At 51.3% G+C, this 18,885-nt stretch overlaps 1 protein-coding gene across 1 annotated transcript; it reads right to left on the bottom strand.

Moving 5' to 3' along the window:
• Nucleotides 1–38: 38 nt before the first annotated feature.
• Nucleotides 39–10,139, bottom strand: DHDH (dihydrodiol dehydrogenase). Its single transcript, XM_037129131.2, has 7 exons — nt 10,008–10,139; nt 9,512–9,623; nt 7,107–7,270; nt 4,184–4,436; nt 1,549–1,673; nt 430–583; nt 39–188 (listed from the first exon to the last, which is right to left on the bottom strand). Exons 1-7 carry the CDS (start codon nt 10,095–10,097, stop codon nt 79–81), a joined length of 1,008 nt encoding a protein of 335 aa, XP_036985026.2. The 5' UTR covers nt 10,098–10,139; the 3' UTR covers nt 39–78.
• Nucleotides 10,140–18,885: the final 8,746 nt, after the last annotated feature.

Here is an 18,885-nt window from a genome sequence, read left to right as displayed (position 1 = left end):
TGCTTTCTCCAGCTCCCAGCAAACCATCACTGCCGATATCTCTGTGGAAGCCAGGTCTTTATTTATTTAGGGCTTACATCAGTGTTTGTCTTGGGGGAAGGTGACTCCAATGGCCTTTCTCACCTCCTCAAGGATGTCAGCCAGGAGCTCACTTTCTGCCAGAGGAATCACAGGACTTTCCTTCAGGCCTAGGGAAAGAGGACAGTTAGAGAAGCCTTCCTTGTCACATGCCCAAAGAACAAAAGAACTACAATTCCCAGAATCCCATGAGGCACAGTAACAATAGATCAGGCAAAGGGTATCCCAGGGGGTCCTGGGAGATGTAGTTCTAAACAGCTGCTTGAGCGCTGAGGGGTAGGGAAGGTCCTGTCTCCCTTACCAGGCTTGCCCTGCCACCCCTGACCCTGTCCACCCCAGTGGCCTCCTTACCCTTCCGCAGGCACTCCCGGACATGCCTGGCCTCATAAGTCATGCCCGCTCCATTTGTGAAGTGGAACTCCTTGTCCTGGGTGGAGGGCAGCGAGAACTCCTTATGCTCCCCCTTTACCACCAGTTCTGTTGGACACCAGCAGGGGTCGAGGATCTGGAGGGAGAAACGAGGTGGTCACCAGTCACCACCAGGGCTCTGGGGGCCCTGCCCGATGGTGCTCAGGAGCCTCCCTCTCTCACGCAGTGGTTAAGGGCTGGCCGCCCCCATCCTTAGTGGGGGTTCCTTCGTTGCTGGGGGTCCATTCATTGGCAGCACAGTAACACGTTAGAAGCCCTTCGGTTTGTGTCCCCAGGGGCAAGTCCCTCTCTAACCGAATGCATAGCGAAGACGGCTTGCCTATCTTCCCATCTCTCCTTGGAGACAATCCAGCATCCTCAGCTTCTTATCCACTAGGAGACCTTTTCCTTTTTTTTTTTTTTTTTTTTAGCTCCAGAGCCCAGAAAAGCCTAAACTATTCCCATACCCAAGTGTAGGCCAACATGGAAAATCCAGAGATGCAGCCTGGGCAAATTCTTCTGCTAAGAATAGGATTTCTTTCCAATCACCTGGCCCAAGGAAGCTCGCTGAAGCAGCTCTGTGGTAATGCCCAGCGCCTCTCCTGGAAGCAATTCCAAAGGTCACCAGTGCCCTCTGACCTGGTGTCTCCTCGGGCTTAATGACTATTTTTTTTTTAAGATTTATTTTTTAGACAGAAGGAAAGGGTGGTAGAGAAATATCAATGTGTGGTTGCCTCTCGTGTGCCCCCAACTTGGAATCGAACTGGCAAGGCTTTGGTTCGCAGGCTGCTGCTCAATCCACTGAGCCACACCAACCAGGCCAGACCTAAGGCTTTTTGAAAGACCCCTAGGTTCACCCTCAGGAAGGAGCCTGGAGGTCCGAACCCCACTCCACGGCCTGGTGGGTGAGGATGGACTCCTTAACAACGGTGTAGGAAAAGACCGGTTCAGCCCGGTCCAGCCCATGTGCAGGCCCAGCAGCGGCATCTGGCTCACATCCGATGCTGAGGGCCACGGTTCCCCACACCTGGGCCCATCCCAGCTGGGCTGAGGGCGCCTCACCTGGGCCGTGCCCTTGGTGCCGCTCACATAGGCCATATTGCAGAGCTCGGTAGTGATGCTGCAGGTGAAGCTGCCATGGACGCCTCCTGGGTACTGCAGTAGCACGGTGACGGTATCATCCACACCTGGGGAGAGGCGGACGGGGACAGGCCTGGTCACAGATCCTGCCTCTAACGGAACGCTCAATCCACTGCGCCACACCAGCCAGGCCTAAATATATTTTATTGATTACGCTAATACAGCTGTCCCATTTTTTCTCCCCTTTTTTCCTTTTCACCCAGTAACCCCATCCCTCCAGCAGCCCCTCCCTGCTTGATTCATTTCCATGGGTTGCACATATAATTTGTTTTGTGTTTTAGTAATGAAAAGATTCCAAAATTGATTATGGTGATAAATGCATAACCAAGGCCATGGATTTATACACTTGAACTGAATTAATTGTATGAGACGTGAATTATTTCAGTAAGCTATTACTGAAATACACAAACAAATAGAGTTAAAAAATTAAAGAGCCTTTGTTTCTCTGAGCTTTCGTTTCTCCCTTTATAAATAATCATTGTATAGGTGCGTGGGAATCCATTTCCTCCTCTCTAAAATGAGGCTAATAATGGAACTTGCTTCAGAGGGTTGCTGTGTTACATTAAATGATGTGGAATTCATAAAGTACTAAGGAGTCTGTTTAGATCACAGTAAGAGAGAGGTGAGCATTAATTAAAAATGAAATGCAGCCCCAGCTACTGTGGCTCAGTGGATTGATTGCCGGCCTGTGAACCAAAGAGTCCCCAGTTCGATTCCCAGTCAGGGCACGTGCCTGGGTTGCAAGCCGATTCCCCAGTGGGGGGCACATGAGAGGCAACCACACATTGATGTTTATCTCCCTCTCCCTCCTTCCCCTCTCTCTAAAAATATATAAATAAAATATTTTTTAAAATGAGATATAGTAAAGTCCTAGCCTTGTTCTGGGACGCACTGGGCAGGCAGTGGCTGGAAGAACCTACTGGCCCAGTTCTCTCTGGTTTCAGGTAAGGCCAGCCTCTCTTTCTGGATTTGCTACGTGAGCCCAAACAAGTGACTTCCCCTCTCTGCACCTCAGTGCGCCCATCTGTACAACGGGGACAGCGGTAATATATCTGCCTCAGGGAGAACATTCCTGCAACGACCGTATTGTGGAGGAGACTCTCAATAAACGGGATCTCTTGTTAGAGCTACTATTTTGCCTAGAACTTGGCCAGACAGTACACTGAAACAGCTTTCTAAAGGATGACCTTCACCCCAAGCCTTCTTTTCCTGGTTATTGGTTGCCTTCTGTGGTTCTATTCACAAAGAAGCAAATCTCACTTCCCAATGAGTGTCCCTCCACAATGTGCTGTTGTAGCTCCTTCCATCCAGAGGTGGAGTCTATCTGGCCACCTCCCAAATCGGAGCTGGCTTTGGGCCATGGAACAGTTAACAAACACATTGGGGCCTGCCTGCTTTTTGCTGCACCCAGAATGCTGTGCGCGAGATGTGAATGAGCCCGAGATGCCGTGTGGGGGAGAACCAGGCTCCCCAGACAACAGCCAATACCCGGAAGACACAAGCGAGGCCACCCTAGACCCCCCAGCTCCAGTGGCACAGGTAGCTGCTGGCTGCTGCCTGAGTGAGACCAGCAGATGAACCACCCAGCTGAGCCCAGCCCGAACCGCCAGCCCACAGGACAAGTGAAGAAATGATGGTGACCTGAGGTCACTAAGTTCTGGGGTAGCTGCTGTGTGGCAAAGGTGACTGAGACTTCAGAAAATAATAAATTTTTATATTTATTAACTGCTGAATTTGCCTCAACAGTTACTTCATTAGTTTCTTTGAAAAAACTTATTTATTTACTTATTGGCTTATTTGAAAGAGGAATGCAGAGACAGAGAGAGAGAAACATCAGTTTGTTGTTCCACTTATTGATGCATTTACTGGTTAATTCTTTTCTTTTTTTTTTAAAGATTTTATTTATTTATTTTTAGAGAGGAAGGGAAGGAGAGAAGAGAAATATCAATGTGTGGTTGCCTCTCATGAGTCCCCTGCTGGGACCTGGGCTGCAACCCAGGCATGTGCCCTGACTGGGAGTCAATCCCTCAACCTTGGCGTATTGGGACAACACTTTAACCAGCTGAGCTTCCTGGCCAGGGCTCCTTTCTTTCTCTCTCTTTCTCCTTTCTTTTTAAAATTTTATTTATTTATCTTTAGAGAGAGGGGACCAGTGACAAAAAGAGGGAGAGAAACATCGATCTCCCACATGTCCCCTACTGGGGACCTGGCCTAAAACCCAGACACGTGCCCTGACTGGGAATCGAACTGACAGCCCTTTGGTTCTCAGATCGGCACTCAATCCACTGAGCCACACGAGCCAGGGCAGGGCTCATTCATTTCTTATGACAACCTACTACTGACATTTTACCAGTAAGTAACTAATTAAGACTCAGAGAGGTTGAGTTCCTTGGCTAAGGTCACACAGAGCTGCCCATACTTGGATCCCAACTCCTGAGAGAATTTTCCGCAGCTGTGTAGCTGAATTTTCAGGGGCGAGGAGACGTATTCCCTGGTCAGCGTGCCCAGTAAGAGAGGATCACTGTAAGCGCCATCACGTAGCCCCAGCGGAACACACCTGTTTCATGGCGCCTTCCCACGGCCGAAATCTTCTCCGGCTTCTGCCCACCAAAGACCATGGAGATGAACTGGATGCAGTAGATACCAAGGTCCAGCAGGCCACCGCCAGCCTGGGCCCAGTCTACAGCCCGCGGTACGTGGGTGAGGTCCTTCCCAAACTCTGCCCGAGCCACGCGAAGGTCGCCCAGAGTTCCCTGGGCCACAGCAGCCCTCAGAGCCTCTACGGCAGGAAAGAAGCGGGTCCAGATGGCCTGTGGGAAGGAAAGGAGTCTGGAGTCAACCAACCAGTTCTTTCTTCTGGGGCTCAGTTTTGAGGGGGTACTCACTGTTCGCCAGGCTCCAAACAAGGCCCTCCCCCTTCCTCTCCACAGCCATGTCCCCAGCTCTGGCCATGTCCTCTCTCATCTGCATCATTGCCCCAGCCTCCTAACATTAGGGGCTGAATTCGGTCCCCACCAAATTCATGTTGAAGTCCCAACTCCCCAGTATCGCCCAATATGAGTGTATCTGGTGATGGCGTTTAACAGAGGTAATGATACAGAGTTCATTAGGTTAAAATGAGGTCCTTAGGGCAGGCCTTCACCCAATAGGACTAAATGTCCTTATATGAAGAGATGAGAAGCCCTTGCTGGTGTGGCTCAGTGGACTGAGAGCCAGACTGTGAACCCTGAGGTTGCCGGTTTGATTCCCAGTCAGGGCATGTGTCGGGCTGCAGGCCAGGTGCCCAGTAGGGGGCGTATGGGAGAGAGATGAGGACACCCGCCTGCAGATGCAAGACTGTGTGAAGCCAGAGGCAGCAGACGGCTGACCTACAAGCCAAGGAGAGAGGCCTCAGGACACCAACCCGGCTGACACCTTGATCTCAAACTTCTAGCTTCTAGAAATGTGAGGGGAAAAAATCTCTGCTGTATAAGGCCCCAGTCTGTGGTGGTATTTGTTGTGGCAGCCCCAGCAAACTCACTGTCAGCCTCTTCCCTCCAGTCTAGCCCCACATGAGCCCAGAGGGATCTGTGCTTTTCCTAGAGCTGATCCCCTTCTTTTTTTCTTAAAAGGTTTTATTTATTTATTTTTAGAGAGAGGGGAAAGGAAGTAGAAAGAGAGGGAGAGAAACATCAATGTGTGGTTGCCTCTCATGCGCCCCCTACTGGGCACCTGGCTCACAAACCAGGCATGGGCCCTGACTGGGAATCGGACTGGCGACCCCTTGGTTTGGGGGGGAGGGGGGGACTGGGGCTAGGAACTGGGGCCTAGAATCCTCTGGCTCTAAAGCCTTGACCTATCCAAGATCAAGTTCCCAGTAAATACATGAAATATGCCATTCTTTTTTTAAAATTTATTTATTTTTAGAGAGAGGGGAAGGGAGGGAGAAAGAGAGGGAGAGAAACATCAGTGTGTGGTTGCCTCTCACATGCCCCCCACTGGGGGCCTGGCCCACAACCCAGGCATGTGCCCTGACTAGGAATTGAACCGGCGACTCTCTGGGTCATAGCACTCAATCCACTGAGCCACAGCAGCCAGGGCTGCCCATTCCTATTTTAAGTGTTAATTCTGTTTCTCTGCTCTGGCCTATTTACCCGTGCGACTTATTTTTCCTCTAAGGCTCAGGTCTGTCCCTACCAGCAGGAAACCTGCTTGCCTGTCCCGTAGACTGGGCCGGGGCCTCTGTGCTCTGTCGCCTGCCCAGCACTATGTCCGCGAAAGTTCCCACACTTGAGCCTTGGGATTGCCCATTTCCGTGAACTCCTGGCAAACCGAGCCCGTGTCTTCCACATTACGAGTCCCCAGTACCTAGGAATGGACGTGGCACACATGAAGTGCCAATAAAAAATGAGGAGGCAATAAACTCATGGAATATTGGCACTGACAGGCTCCGTGAGTACCAGAAGGCACTGGGTAACCATAATAAATGCTGACAATCTACTTTACACCACACTAAACTTTACAGTCTGGGGGCCTCAGCAATATTACGCATATGATGGCTGGATAAGAAGTGGGCAAGTAAGAAGCAGCTAGTGCTACTGTCAGAAACTACATATCCTGGCCAGTGTGGCTCAGTGGATTGAGCACTGGACAGCAAAGCAAAGAGTCCAAGGTTTGATTCCCAAGTCAGGGCGCATGCTCGGATTGCAGGCCAGGTCCCCAGTAGGGGGCGAGTGAGAGGCAGCCACACGTTGTTTTTCTCCCTCCCTCTCTAAAAACAAATGAATAAAATGCTTAAAAAAGATCACTATTAAAAAAAAGATGTTTAGTTAGCCCTGGCTGGTGTAGCTCAGTGGACTGAGTGTGGGCTTGCGAACCAAACAATCATGGTTCAATTCCTAGTCAGGCCACGTGCCTGGGTTTCAGGCCAGTTCCCAGCAGGGGACGCAGGAGAGGCAACCACACATTGATGTTTCTCTCCCTCTCTCCTTCCCTTCCCCTCTAAAGATAAATAAATAAAATCTTTAAAAATATATTAAAAATAATACAAAAATAAATTACTGGCAGTCTCTAAGGCCCCTATAGATATCCTCCTCTGATGAGAGCAAAAACAAAGGATGCTTGAGTTTGAGGGCCGGTAGGGTGTTCCTTGGTCCTTCTGACCTCTATTCCTGGAGATTCACACAGACTGAGCCCATTGCCACGTTCCCTGCTGGCATCTTTTCCTGAGACCCTGACGAAGGACCCTTCCGGCGGCCATGTTTGCTGACGCCCCCCCGCCCAATGTCCCCCCCACCCCCAGGAATGTTGTCCCAGGGAAATCCCACGGCACAGCTCAACTACCTCATGGCACATACCCCTACCCCCTGTTCATTTTGTGCTCATCTTAATTCTTGGCAAACCCTTCCCTTGGGTCCCTCCAAAAATGCCCACTGGCGAAGCATGGCCCGTAATGGCAAGAAGTGCTCTGCAGGATGTTCCAAGGGCCCCTCCACTCTTACCTCCATAAGGAAGAGGCCTCGGGATCGGGCCTCAGCAACCATTTGGCGCACTTCCGCCGCGTTCACGCCCATGGGCTTCTCGCACAGGACGGCCTTGCCCGCTGCCAGGCATAACAACACCGCGGCCTTGTGCTGGGGGTGCTGGGTGCCAATGTAGGCCACCTCTAGGGTGGGAGGAAGGAAGTCAAGAGATCAGAAGCCCCGCTCTGTTGGGAACTGCCCTGCCTGGTTTCAGGAGCTGTACCTGTGCCCCCCACCCCCACCCCATGGCTAAGGCTAGGTGAGCGACCTTTGGACCATAAGCCACTAAGGAGACGAAGCTTATCTGCCTGGCAGGAGCGCTGCTTCTGCTCCTTTTTCCATAACTGGCCCCCAGTGCTTGATCAGTTAGCCAATGATGGGTAAGATTCCCCAAGGGGGGAACAAACTAACACAGGCATGATCACATGGAGGCCCCAGGGAAGGACTTGCAGGGGGCTATGGAGAAAGGGGGTGATGGACCCTCGCCCCTCAGCTTTGACGAAGCTTGATCTCCTGAGTCCACGAGAAGTCTCCAAAAATTCCTTGGCTATTTGCCTTCTCTGCCTGACTTAAGCCTGAAACAATGACAGAGGGTGGTGCAGCCCTGTGTTGGGAATGGCGGGCTCCCCAGGTGATCAGGTCTGAGAAAGGATATGTAAAATCCTGTGAAGCCTGCTTTGCTAAGAATGCTCTTAGTTAAATGATAAAAGGCCCAGGCAGAAAATGAGTTTGTTTTCCCAAAGTTCTATAGCCTTTTAGCGGATAGACCCTGACTTAGAAGATGCCCTAATAGTTCTTTGTATGCTATCTTCTGTTTGATTCTTACTGCCTGACAATGATTAATAAGTTGTACCTGTATTCCTGCACAAAAATTCCAATAAAAGCCTGTCTGGGCAAGGGTCAGCGCACTCTCCACTTTAGAGAGTGGCCAGGCTGCTCTGGGGCGCTCCCCGCTTGAGGGAGTAACCGTGCTGTCCCTTTTCCTCCATAGAACTCAATGGTCCGTGTGAATTTGTCTCAAGTTTCATGCATGACGCTGCGGGCACGGAGAGCTGGTGCCCGCGTCACTGCTCCCACCAGACCCCCAAGCCTCACCTCCAGCATCTGAGGATCCCAGCGTCCCCCCAGCCTGGGGCCCCCATGGGGAAGGAGCTAACCACTCACTACCATCACTCTCTTCTTGGATCATTTCTAGCCCTCTGAAATCACATCAAACCGTTTAAGCCTCACAACATCAAGAGGGAGATACTATTATTTTGCCCATTTAAAAAATAAGGAGCCCTGGCCTTGACTGGTGTGGCTCAGGGGTTGGGTGTCATCCTGCAAACTGAAAGTCGCTGGTTTGAAGCCCAGTCAGGGCACATGCCTGGGTAGTGGACCAGGTCCCCTTTCAGGCCCCTGCGAGAGGTGGCTGATCAATGTTTAACTTGCATGTCGATGTTTCTCTCCCTCCCTTTCTCCCTCCTTTCCCCTCCTTCTACAAATAAATGAGTAAAACCTTAAAAAATAATAATAATAAAGGATCCCTGGCCAATCTGACTCAGTTGGTAGGAGTGTTAATCCCATAGGGAAATCGAGAAAGGCAACCAGACAAGAAAAATACCAATTCAGGCAGCCCGATTCAGAGCCAGGGTTCAAGGTGCAGCTACACTATCTAGCTGTCCCCTCTGTCCTGCCTTGCCGACCGGGCCACTCTGGAACACAAAGCCATGGCCACATGACAGAGTTAAAGTCTGAATCAATTCTCTTTAAGAAAGTCAAGCCCTGGCTGGTGTAGCTCAGTGGATTGCGGGTGTAGCGCGGGCCTGCGAACCAGACAATCGCGGTTCGATTCCCAGTCAGGGCACATGCCTGGGTTGCACACCAGTTCCTTGCAGGCCAGTTCCCAGCAGGGGATGCACGAAAGGCAACCATACATTGATGCTTCTCTCCCTCTCTCCTTCCCTTCCACTCTAAAGAAAGTCAAGACCCGCTCTGGCCGTCAAACCACAAGGTCACCAGTTCAATTAGCAGCCAAGTGGTGTTTCTCTCCTTCTTTTAAAATTTTTTAGAGAGGGGAAAGGGAGAACGAGAGGGAGAGAAAGAAACATTGACATGCGAAAGACACATCGATGGGTTGCTTCTCGCACACCCCCACCTGGGGACCTGGCCAGAAACCCAGGCATGTGCCCTGACTGGGAATTGAACCCGCAACCCTTTGCTTCACAGTCTGGTGCACAATCCACCGAGCCATACCAGCAGGGCCCCTCTCTCTATTCCTTTAGCTCTGCCTCCCTGGCGGAGTTACAAGCCCAAGTGGACTGGCCCATCCGGTGGAGCCTTGCATCTCCTAAGAAACGCCTGGAGGGAGCATCTCCGTGGCCCCTCTGGCACTTGTCACTCACCCACGTTCGGGTCCTTGGCCAGCTCCTCGTAGGACCCATAGGCTTTGGGGATGTCGTGTTTCCGTGCAAACTCCTTTGCCCTGCTCAGGTCGCGGGCCGCTACTGCCACCACCTGAAGCAAGAGTGAAAGACTTGTGGATGGAAGGAGGTGATAGAGAAGGCCCCGGTGTAAGCAGAAATTACATACCCCAAGGCAGGGGAGGAGGAATTTGGTCCCAGGGGAGGCGGTGACTGGAGGCTGGACACCTGGGTCCTGGGAAAGAGAGATCTGGGCAAGGGATTATTAAATCCCCTGCTGGCTAAATTTCTTCTCTTCACAGTCCCAAACCTCACGGAACTCGCGGTCACAAGAAAGAAGTGGAGAAAGGAATGAGGAGGGAATTATAAGTTGTTTCATGCCTTGGAGACTAGGAAGTCCGGAACCCTAACTCCCTCCACCTTCAGACCCAGGAGTCCCTCCAGCTCTTCCCGCCAGGACTCCGGAGAGAGCGCGGACCTGGTGCTCGGAGCGGGGCAGCGTCCGCAGCACGGTCGTGAAGTCGCTGGAGATAAGGCCGGCGGACACGATACCCCAGCGCACTGCCATTGCGGGAACCCTGAGTCCGGGACACCCTGCCGCTGTCTCTCCGCGGGAGTTAATTAAAGCCCAGACGCCTCGCCCACCGCGGGGCGGAGCCCATTTCCCCGCCCCCTTTGCCCATACGCCGCTTCTCATTGGCCACTGGGCCAACGCGCCCTTCCTGACGCCAAGAGGGTCTTTTAATTCCCGCGTCCCCATTGGAAGAACAGACCGTTGGCTCCGCCTTATGAGTGGGACCAAAAACATCCCTTCGACCCCGCTTGACTTCTAACCACGTGACAGAAGGGGCGAGGGCTTTCGCCTCCATTTGGACTCCCGGGAGGCCTGTTCCGTTTCCTCCTTCCCCCACATTCTTTTGCTGAGAACGTCGCATACGCTTAGGAACTTGGCCAGCAAGAGAGGATGGTAATAGCAAAGAAAATAATAATTACTAATATGTATAGAATGCCTGCTCTGCCCTCGGCCCCAGCTTCCCCCACCATTTACAGAGAGAGAAACAGACCCAGAATGTCTTGGTCCTATTTTTCGAAGTCTCGCTGATAAGATACGAAGACCTGCAAACTGTCTCCAAAGTCCGTGGTTTTAGAAACCAGAAGTAGTGCTTCTGAAGAACTGTGGAGCCCAGCTTGCATTGTCCAAAACCCTCCTTGCCACTTCCAGGCTGCATTGCTTTGCACAAGGAATTTTCCTTTCTGAGTCCCACTTTCCTATTTCGGAAAACAGAGGTCACAATCGCATCTCCCTATAGAGAGCTAAGAGGATTAACTCACCTTTGGGGTCTAGTAGATGGAATAACAAGTGGATTATTCTCTAGTCAATCGTCAGAGAGCTGGACACCTTCGCCCGCAGCGAATATATCCATTTCCCTTCCCTTGCAGACATTTAATTAAGATCTAAGTTTCCCACAGGGACTCACGGGTTCCAAGTTCACACAAACTGCTGAATGAACATATTAATGGAGCCCTGGTCGGGTGTCTTGGTTGATTGGAACATTGTTCACCAAGGAGTTGAGGGTTTGATTCCCTGTCAGGGCACATAACCTAGGTTGCGGGTTCTATCCCCGTTTGGGGGGTGTGTGGGTTTGAGGGGGCATCAACCAATCCCTGTTTTTCTTTCACATTCATGTTTCTCTTTGTCTCTCTCTCTCTCTCCCTTCCTCTTCCTGGCTGGTGTGGCTCAGTGGATTGAGCATCAGCCTGCGAACCAAAGGGTCGTGGGTTGATTCCCAGTCAGGGCACCTGCCTGGGTGCCCGGGTCCAGCCTCCGCAGGTCTCAGGGTCCCCAAAGACCTCGATGGACAGTGCAGGTGACAAATGAAGAGTCAGACACCCGATTGGATGCTGGAGAACAGCCAGCCTCTGTGGGTCTGACCAAAGTCACAGGGTTTGATTTAAGCTTTTTTTAAATAGAGATTGTTGCATAACATTAAAGGAACAGGTGCATAGCATGATCAGTTAAGCAGAAAAGATTAATGCAAAGGTAACCAGGAAGAGTACAGGAAATTCGATAGATTAAGTTATGTTAAACAAAGGTTATTTTGACCAGAAGAGCCATTAATCAGACGATTAGAAATAGCTGTACGTACAGAGGTTTTAAATGTCTTGTTGAAGAATAGATGTTTTTTAAAGTTCTTAGAATTTGGCATGGGTCAAAAGGACTTCAGTGAATCTCGTGAGCGTTATGGAGAGTGAAAGTAAACCAATTTCAAAGGGTTGCATGGTGTGTGATTCCACTTATAGAACATCCTGGAAGGGACACAGTTGCAGTGATGGAGAACAGACCAGTCTCTGCAGGACCGGGCTCTGGGAGGGCGCGGTTTCTTTAGGGGGAACGCAAGGGAGTGCGTTGGTGGGATGGAACCGTTCTGCATCCTGACCGTCAGGATGAACACTCAAATCGACACATTTGATAACATTCCTCAGAACATAGAAGTGCCGATGAAATCCGAAGCGGGTCTGTAACAGATTGAATAATGTAGCAACATTAATTCCTGGGTTCAGGGAAGTGCTATCGTCACCTAAGATAGTCCTGTGGGGGAATCTGGGTGTCCGGTACAAAGGAATTCTCTGTCCCACGTTTTGCAACTTCTTAAACCATTTTGTCTAAGAACTTATTTAATATTGTTGGCAGGGAGTTCCTATACCCAGAGCAATCATTCTGCAGTATCACGTGGTCCAGCACTTTCCAGCCTGGGCAGAGGTCTCTGCCCTTGAGAAGCTCTCAGAGCTGTGCCAGAGAAGGCGTGTGTGTAAGAACATTGTTTGCAGCGTTGGCTGTGTTAGCTCAGAACTGGGAGCAGCCGTTAGTAATAAAACAGTGGCAGATAAACGGTGGCAAATTCTAGCAACCGATACCGCATAGCCAGGAAAATGGGTGTGTGAACTCCACCCGGTGTTCACGTGGAATCTCTAGTCTTGGTGGGGGAAAGCGCTGGGTTTTTGTCTTCTCCCACATAAACGCGTATTCTGCATTGTTTATAGGTGTATATTCCTGTATAACAGAGAACTGGGAACATTTATGGAAGTGAAAAACTTCCAAGTTCAACACGGTGGTTTCCCCTGAAGTCAGGAAGAGGGTAAATAGGGGAAGGGTATAGGGGCTTTCATTCTATAGGCAACATTTTATATCTATAGGCTACATTTTATATAGGTAACCTTTTTTAAAAATTTATTCATTCTTAGAGAGGGGGAAGGGAAGGAAAACGAGAGGGAGAGAAACGTCAGTTGGCTGCCTCTCACACGCCCCCTACTGGGGAGACCTGGTCCACAACCCAGGCATGTACCCTGACTGGGAATGGAACCGGTGACCCTTTGGTTTGCAGGCCAGCACTCAGTCCACTGAGCCACATCAGCCAGGGTTAAGTTTTATATTTTAAGACAAGCAATGGGAAGCCATGATGGCGCTATGTTAAGGCTTGGAGAATCTGGGCGGTATGTTCCAGCGTGTTTGCCATTTCTCTGTACTTTGCTGTGTATTTTCGTGCCTGTGAATCAATTCCACAAAGCTCTTATACCCGGTCATCTGTGCCTGCCTCTCCTCCAAAGGCTTCCTGAGTGGGAACCCAGGTGACGCTCACAGCCACCCTCTGCGGTGTCCTCAGTCTCACTTGACAGAGGAGGAAACCGAGGCACAGACAGCTCCAAGGATCTTGCCCAGGGTCACACATTCAGCAAGTGGACGGGCTGGGATTGAAACCCACGGTCCAGGCACTGAACCGTGTCCGCCGTGTTTGATTTAATTCATCATTAAGTAAGGGAAATCGCTGACCTGCGCTGGGAACGCGCTGCTCAGCAGGTCAGAAGGCACCTTCTGTCCCTGGGAGGCTGACCACAGGGTGAAACACAAAACAGTTCCTGGGGCCCAGAGGGAGAGGGGGGGCATTCACAGAGGGCACGGACCGTGAAGTGGAATTCGGGGGTGAATGTCTTCTCTCAATGCCTTTTGACAAGGGCTGCCTGGTCGGGCTTTACTCTAGGAAGGATGCCAGCTTTCTAAATCTCTTTCTCTTTTAAAAAAGATTTTATTTTTTATTTTTTAGAAAGGAGAAGGGAGGGAGAAAGAGATGGAGAGAAACACTGATCAGTTACCTCTCACACACCTCTAAATGGGGACCTGGCTTGAAACCCAGGCATGTGCCCTGACTGGGAATCAAACCGGTGGTGACCCTTCAGTCTGCAGGCTGGCACTCAACCCACTGAGCCACACCAGCCAGGTCCGCTTTCTAACTCTCTTGCTCTCTTTTTGAGACACACAAAGCAGTGATGTTGGAAGTGAGGCAAAGCCAGCCTGAGCTCAGGTACTAACTTGTGTGAGTCTGGGTGGCAGCTCGTTCCAGGTCTTGCTGGCAATGCCATCGGCAGACCTTGGAGGCAGTGGAACCCGCAGTGAGAGCTGAAGGCCCAGTGCCCGCCTGCTCACAGCCAGGAATTCCAGACAGAGCCTCGGGGGTCATTCAGCAGCCGGCCTGCCCGATGGAACACAAATATTTATAGAGCATCCAACCGGTGCCAGGTCCTGGGGACACGATGTGATGGAGACAGACGCTTTCTGTGTCTTTGTTCAGCTATCGGGGCTGGCGGGGCTGCTGGTGAGGGGATCAGTGAGGGGGGCGCAGCATGGGCTCAGAGCGGGGAGAGACCTGGGTGTGTTCTCAGGGCTGAAATAAAGGCCGACGTGGCTGAAGCAAAGAGACAGCGAGTAAGTGGGGGAGGAGCCGGGGCTGGGGAAGCGGGCAGAGGAGAAGTCGTGAAGGGCTTGGCGGGGACGCGGAAGGATTTGTAGCACAGCAGCAGGACGAAGACCTGATTTGTGCAGCTTCTCATTGTGGCGTCCATTATTCACGGGACACACATGCTCATCCAGCAAATGATTTGACTCTCTTTTTCTCTTTAAAGATTTTATTTATTTATTTTTAGACAGAGGAGAAGGGAGGGAGAAGGAGAGGGAGAGAAACATCAAATGTGTGCTTGCCTCTCATGCACCCCCAGCTGGGGACCTGGCCTGCAACCCAGGCACATGCCCTGACTGGGAATCAAACCGGCAGCCCTGTGTTTCACAGACCGGTGGTCAATCCACTGAACCACACCAGCCAGGACACCATTTGACTCTTGATCTGGCTCTGCTGGGCACCCACAGATGAACCTCACCCTACCCCCCAACCCCCTCTGGTGGGGGACAGACACTATTTGTGGTACGTGTATTAGTTCCCCCTCCCAAAGGTACCCATGTCCAAGTCACCAGACCCTGTGAAGATGGGACCTTACTCGGGAAAAGGGACTTTGCGGGTGTGATGAAGTGAAGGGCCTTGAGGTGGGAGATGACCCTGGACTATCTGGTGGGCTCCGTGTGACCGCAAACACCCTTAGGAGAGGGAGGCAGGAGGGTCAGAGTCAGAGGACGAGATGGGACCCCAGAAGAAAGTCAGAGATGGATTGGAAGGTGCTGCGCCGTGACTTGGAAGCCGGGGGGAGGGGCCGTGAGCCCAAGGACACAGGCGGCCTATTGAACCCGGGACAGCAAGGAAACAGATGGCCCCAAGCACCTTCAGAGGCGATACAGCGCTCCCACACACCTCGGATTTAACCAAACAAGATCCCTATTATACTTCTGACCCCCGTTAAGTGTTCGATACTTTGTTGTAGCCGCAACACAGCGCTCCAGGCTCTGGGTGAGCTGTGCCAGATGGTGGGAACACGGGGCCGTGCAGGGGTCACGGAAGGGGCATCTCTAGCCCCGCCTGGGGACCGGGAGGACTGGGCACATTAGCAGACTATCAAACAGCATCTCGAAAGACTTTTTAAAAACATTTTATTTGTTTCTTTTTAGAGAGATGGGAAGGGAGGGAGAAAGAGAGGGAGAGACACACTGATGTGCATGAGATACAGTGATCAGTTAGTTGCCTCTCGCTCGTCCGTCAATGGGGACCTGGCCCTCAAACCCAGGCATGTGCCCTGACTGGGAATCAAACCATTTGCAAGCCAGCACTCAATCCACTGAGCCACACCGGCCAGGGCTTGAAAGATTTCAGTGGAGGTTTTCCAGGTCTAGAAGGAGTGGCGGCCTTTCAGGCAGAGAAAACAGACCACACAAGAGCAGGCGGCGAGGTCTGTACGGAAATGAGAACGGGGAGCCCAGGGTGGGAGGGGAGTGCACAAGAGAAGAACATAGAGAAGTCGACTGGGCCATTTGTGAAGGGTCAAAGAGCTGACCCTGCAGGTGGTGGGGTGTGAAGAACAGGGAAAAGGGGGCGAAGGAGCAGAGTCATATTCAGGTGTTAGAAAAACACCTGTGGAATTAATTGAAGGTCAGGCGGAAACTGTGGACCATGCAAGGGGCGGGTGAAGAGTGTGCCAGCAAGAGAACACAGCAGTTATCCGTTAACTCATTTGTTCTCCAGGATCTGGGAGCTCAGTTTCAGTGCCAAAAATAGCATGGAAGGAGCTGCAGTGTGGACTGTGGATCCAGCCTGCCAGGGCTCGAATCCCGGCTCTGCCTCTTCCTGGCTCTGAGACTTCAGGCAAGTCGCTCGGCTTTTCTTGTTTGTGTCATCTGTGAAGTGGGGACAATGATAGTAACGACCACACAGGGGCTTTGTGACTACGAAACTAATTGTTATTTATAATACATAAAATGCTCGGGATGGCACCTGCCATAATCTAAGTGCTATAAAACTGTTAGCTACTATGTATTAGTGTGTATAAGTTTCCCATTGCTGCTGTAAGAAATGAGCACTGTCAGGAGCAGTAGTATTAATAGTAGGAGTGTTAGTACTCACCGCCCAGAGCTCTGACCATGAAAACGGAGAGGAGACACATGGAGAGAGTTTGGGATGTTTTAGTGAATAGAATGAATGCAGACTCAGAGAGGGGAGCTGGGAGGGACAGAGTCCAGAAGAGACAAAAAGAAAGAATGTATTAGTTTCCTGCAGCTGCTATAACAAATCACCACAAATTTCGTGGCTTAACACACACATACACTCTTAACGCTTCTGGACAGCAGACGTGCACAGTGGCTGTCACTGGGCAGAAATCCCCGCGTTATCAGCATTCCTTCTGGAAGCTGTGAGGGAAGGATTTGTTTCCTCGCCTTCTGCAGCTTCTAGGTGGCACCCATGTCTTCTCCCATGGCCTGGAATCACTCTGACCTTCTTTGGTCCAATGCCCTTTTCTGCCACCCCCTTGCCTCCCACTTATGCATATCCTTGGGATTACATTGGGTCGGCCTGAGTAATCTGGTATCATCTCCCCATCTCGAGACCCTTAATTGAGTAAGATCGGTGAAGGCTCTTTTGCCGTGAAAGGTCCCGTAGGTACAGGTCCTGGGGACTGGGATACAGATATGCTTGAGAAGCCATTATTCTGTCTACCACAGAGCCACGTAGGGAGAATGTTTTAAAAGGTGCAGGGTTTACTATTACTCAGGTACGCTGAGGCCACTGGGTCAGGAGACAGTTGCCATTGGAAAAGACAGTTTGGGCCCTGGCCCGGTGGCTCCGTTGGTTGGCGCGTTGTCTGCTACACCAAGAGGTTGGGGGTTCGAATCCCTGTCAGGGCACATAGGTAGCTTCCTGGTGATCTCTGGTTGGGGCGCATGTGGGAAGCAACTGCTGGATGTTTCTCTCTCATGTTGATGTTCTTCTCTCTCCCTTCCTCCCTCCCTCTCTCTCTAAAAAAAGCAGTGAAAAAAAAATGTCTCCAGGTGATATAAAAACATTTGGGAAAGACAGTTTGTCACAGTTCCTAAGAGGAGGGGCAGGCACGTGACATAGGGCGACACAGGGAAGTGCCAGGGTTGGTCAGGAGTCGGGGGGACGTGGGGAAGGGCTTTCCTGTCCTCCTGTGGGAAGGAGCAGGCGTGCAGGCTCCAGTCTGGCCAGTGGGAATCATCTCTGCAGGTCCCAGGAGGCGGGGAGTGGAAGTCCATCCCCCAGCAGGTGAGTGGTTTACCATGTCCAGCAACTGGCTAACTGTGGGAGGGGCAGTCCCTCCTGTGCCCGCAGGGCCTCAGATGTCAACACGTCAGAACACAGGGCAGCCCTGAAGGGGGGTGGCTCAGTGAGTGGGTGTCGTCTCGAAAAGCAAAAGGTCGCCAATTCGACTCCCAGTCAGGGCACATTCCTGGGTTGTGGGTTTGGAGCCCGGTCTGGGCGCGTGTGAGAGGCAACCAACCAATCAATGCGTCTCTCTCCCTCTCTTCTCCTCTCTCTAAGTGTCATCTTTTAAAAAATTACAAAAGAAAAAAAAAAGAAATACATGGTAAATACATAGGTCAGAGACTCAGAGTAGCAGAGCTGGAATTCCAGGAAACACAAGGCCCCAAACCCTGGCTCCTTATTTCTGTCTCTTCCCTGTCCTGTCCCCATGAGCTCCAAGTCTGCAGCTCGTGAACTGCAGGTCCTACAGGACAGGACATTCCGAAGACAGGTATGGCCCTGGCTGGTGTGGCTCAGTGGATTGAGCACCGGCCTGTAAACCAAAGGGTTACCAGTTCGGTTCCCAGTCAGGGCACATGCCTGGGCTGCAGGCCAGGTCCCCAGTGGGGAGCACATGAGAGGCAACCACACATTGATGCTTCTCTCCCTCCCTTCTCCTCTCTAAAAAATAAATAAAATCTTATAAAAACAACAATAACAAAGAGAGAGGTATCATTTAAAACCCTTTGCACGCACAGATCAAAAGGAAATCATTTTCAGATTACACATAAAGGGTTAATATGATTCTGTGCATTTAAGACTAGAATTAAAGGTCAGGCAGGAGGTAGGGATTGGTGGGGCTCGCTGCAGGGCAGAGGGGCTCTGTGCTTGCCCAGGGGCGCAGGGCACCCTGGTACGAGGCAGTAAACCTGAGACCCCGAGAGCCTTTCTCCTCGTTCCTTTCCGAACTTGGTGCCTACTGGGGGAGACAGAGTCATCAAGGGGCCAAAGAATCACAGATTTCGAAAAGCATCCTGGGGGCCTGAACTGTTCTCCTTAGATATGGGAGTCAGGGGCCGGTTCCTAAATATGTTCTCCAGTTTCTGGCCAGGAGCCATGGTCTTGTGTATTATCCAATCCTGGCAGGGGTGTCTGACCTCAGCCCACATACAGCCCGGGATGGCTATGAATGAGGCCCAACACGAAATTGTAAACTTAACACATTAGGAGATTTCTTTGTGATGACGTGTTGCAATGTTTTTATTGTGTGGCCCAGAGGCACCAAAAGGTTGGACAGCCGGCAGGCACGCTGGAAGACTGCCAGCACTGGGTGCCTGTTTTCCAAGAGAAGCAGGCAATTGTTGCTGAGGTTCAGCGGGGCAA

This window comes from Artibeus jamaicensis, unplaced genomic scaffold (assembly GCF_021234435.1).
Source record: "Artibeus jamaicensis isolate MK-2021 breed Jamaican fruit bat unplaced genomic scaffold, CSHL_Jam_final scaffold_804, whole genome shotgun sequence".
Lineage (NCBI taxonomy): Eukaryota > Metazoa > Chordata > Mammalia > Chiroptera > Phyllostomidae > Artibeus > Artibeus jamaicensis.
Note: the sequence above shows the minus strand (reverse complement) of the source record. Positions and strands in the feature narration are given on the sequence as shown.

Bases quoted from the DNA above. Each gene is read 5' to 3' on its own strand.
- DHDH (XM_037129131.2), bottom strand. From the start codon at position 10,097: ATGGCAGTGCGCTGGGGTATCGTGTCCGCCGGCCTTATCTCCAGCGAC. The intron at 7,271-9,511 runs GTGAGTGACAAG...CTCCCACCCTAG, and splicing joins GGCCAAGGACCCGAACGTGG to AGGTGGCCTACATTGGCACC. The intron at 584-1,548 runs GTGAGGCGCCCT...TTCTCCCTCCAG, and splicing joins GCACCAAGGGCACGGCCCAG to ATCCTCGACCCCTGCTGGTG.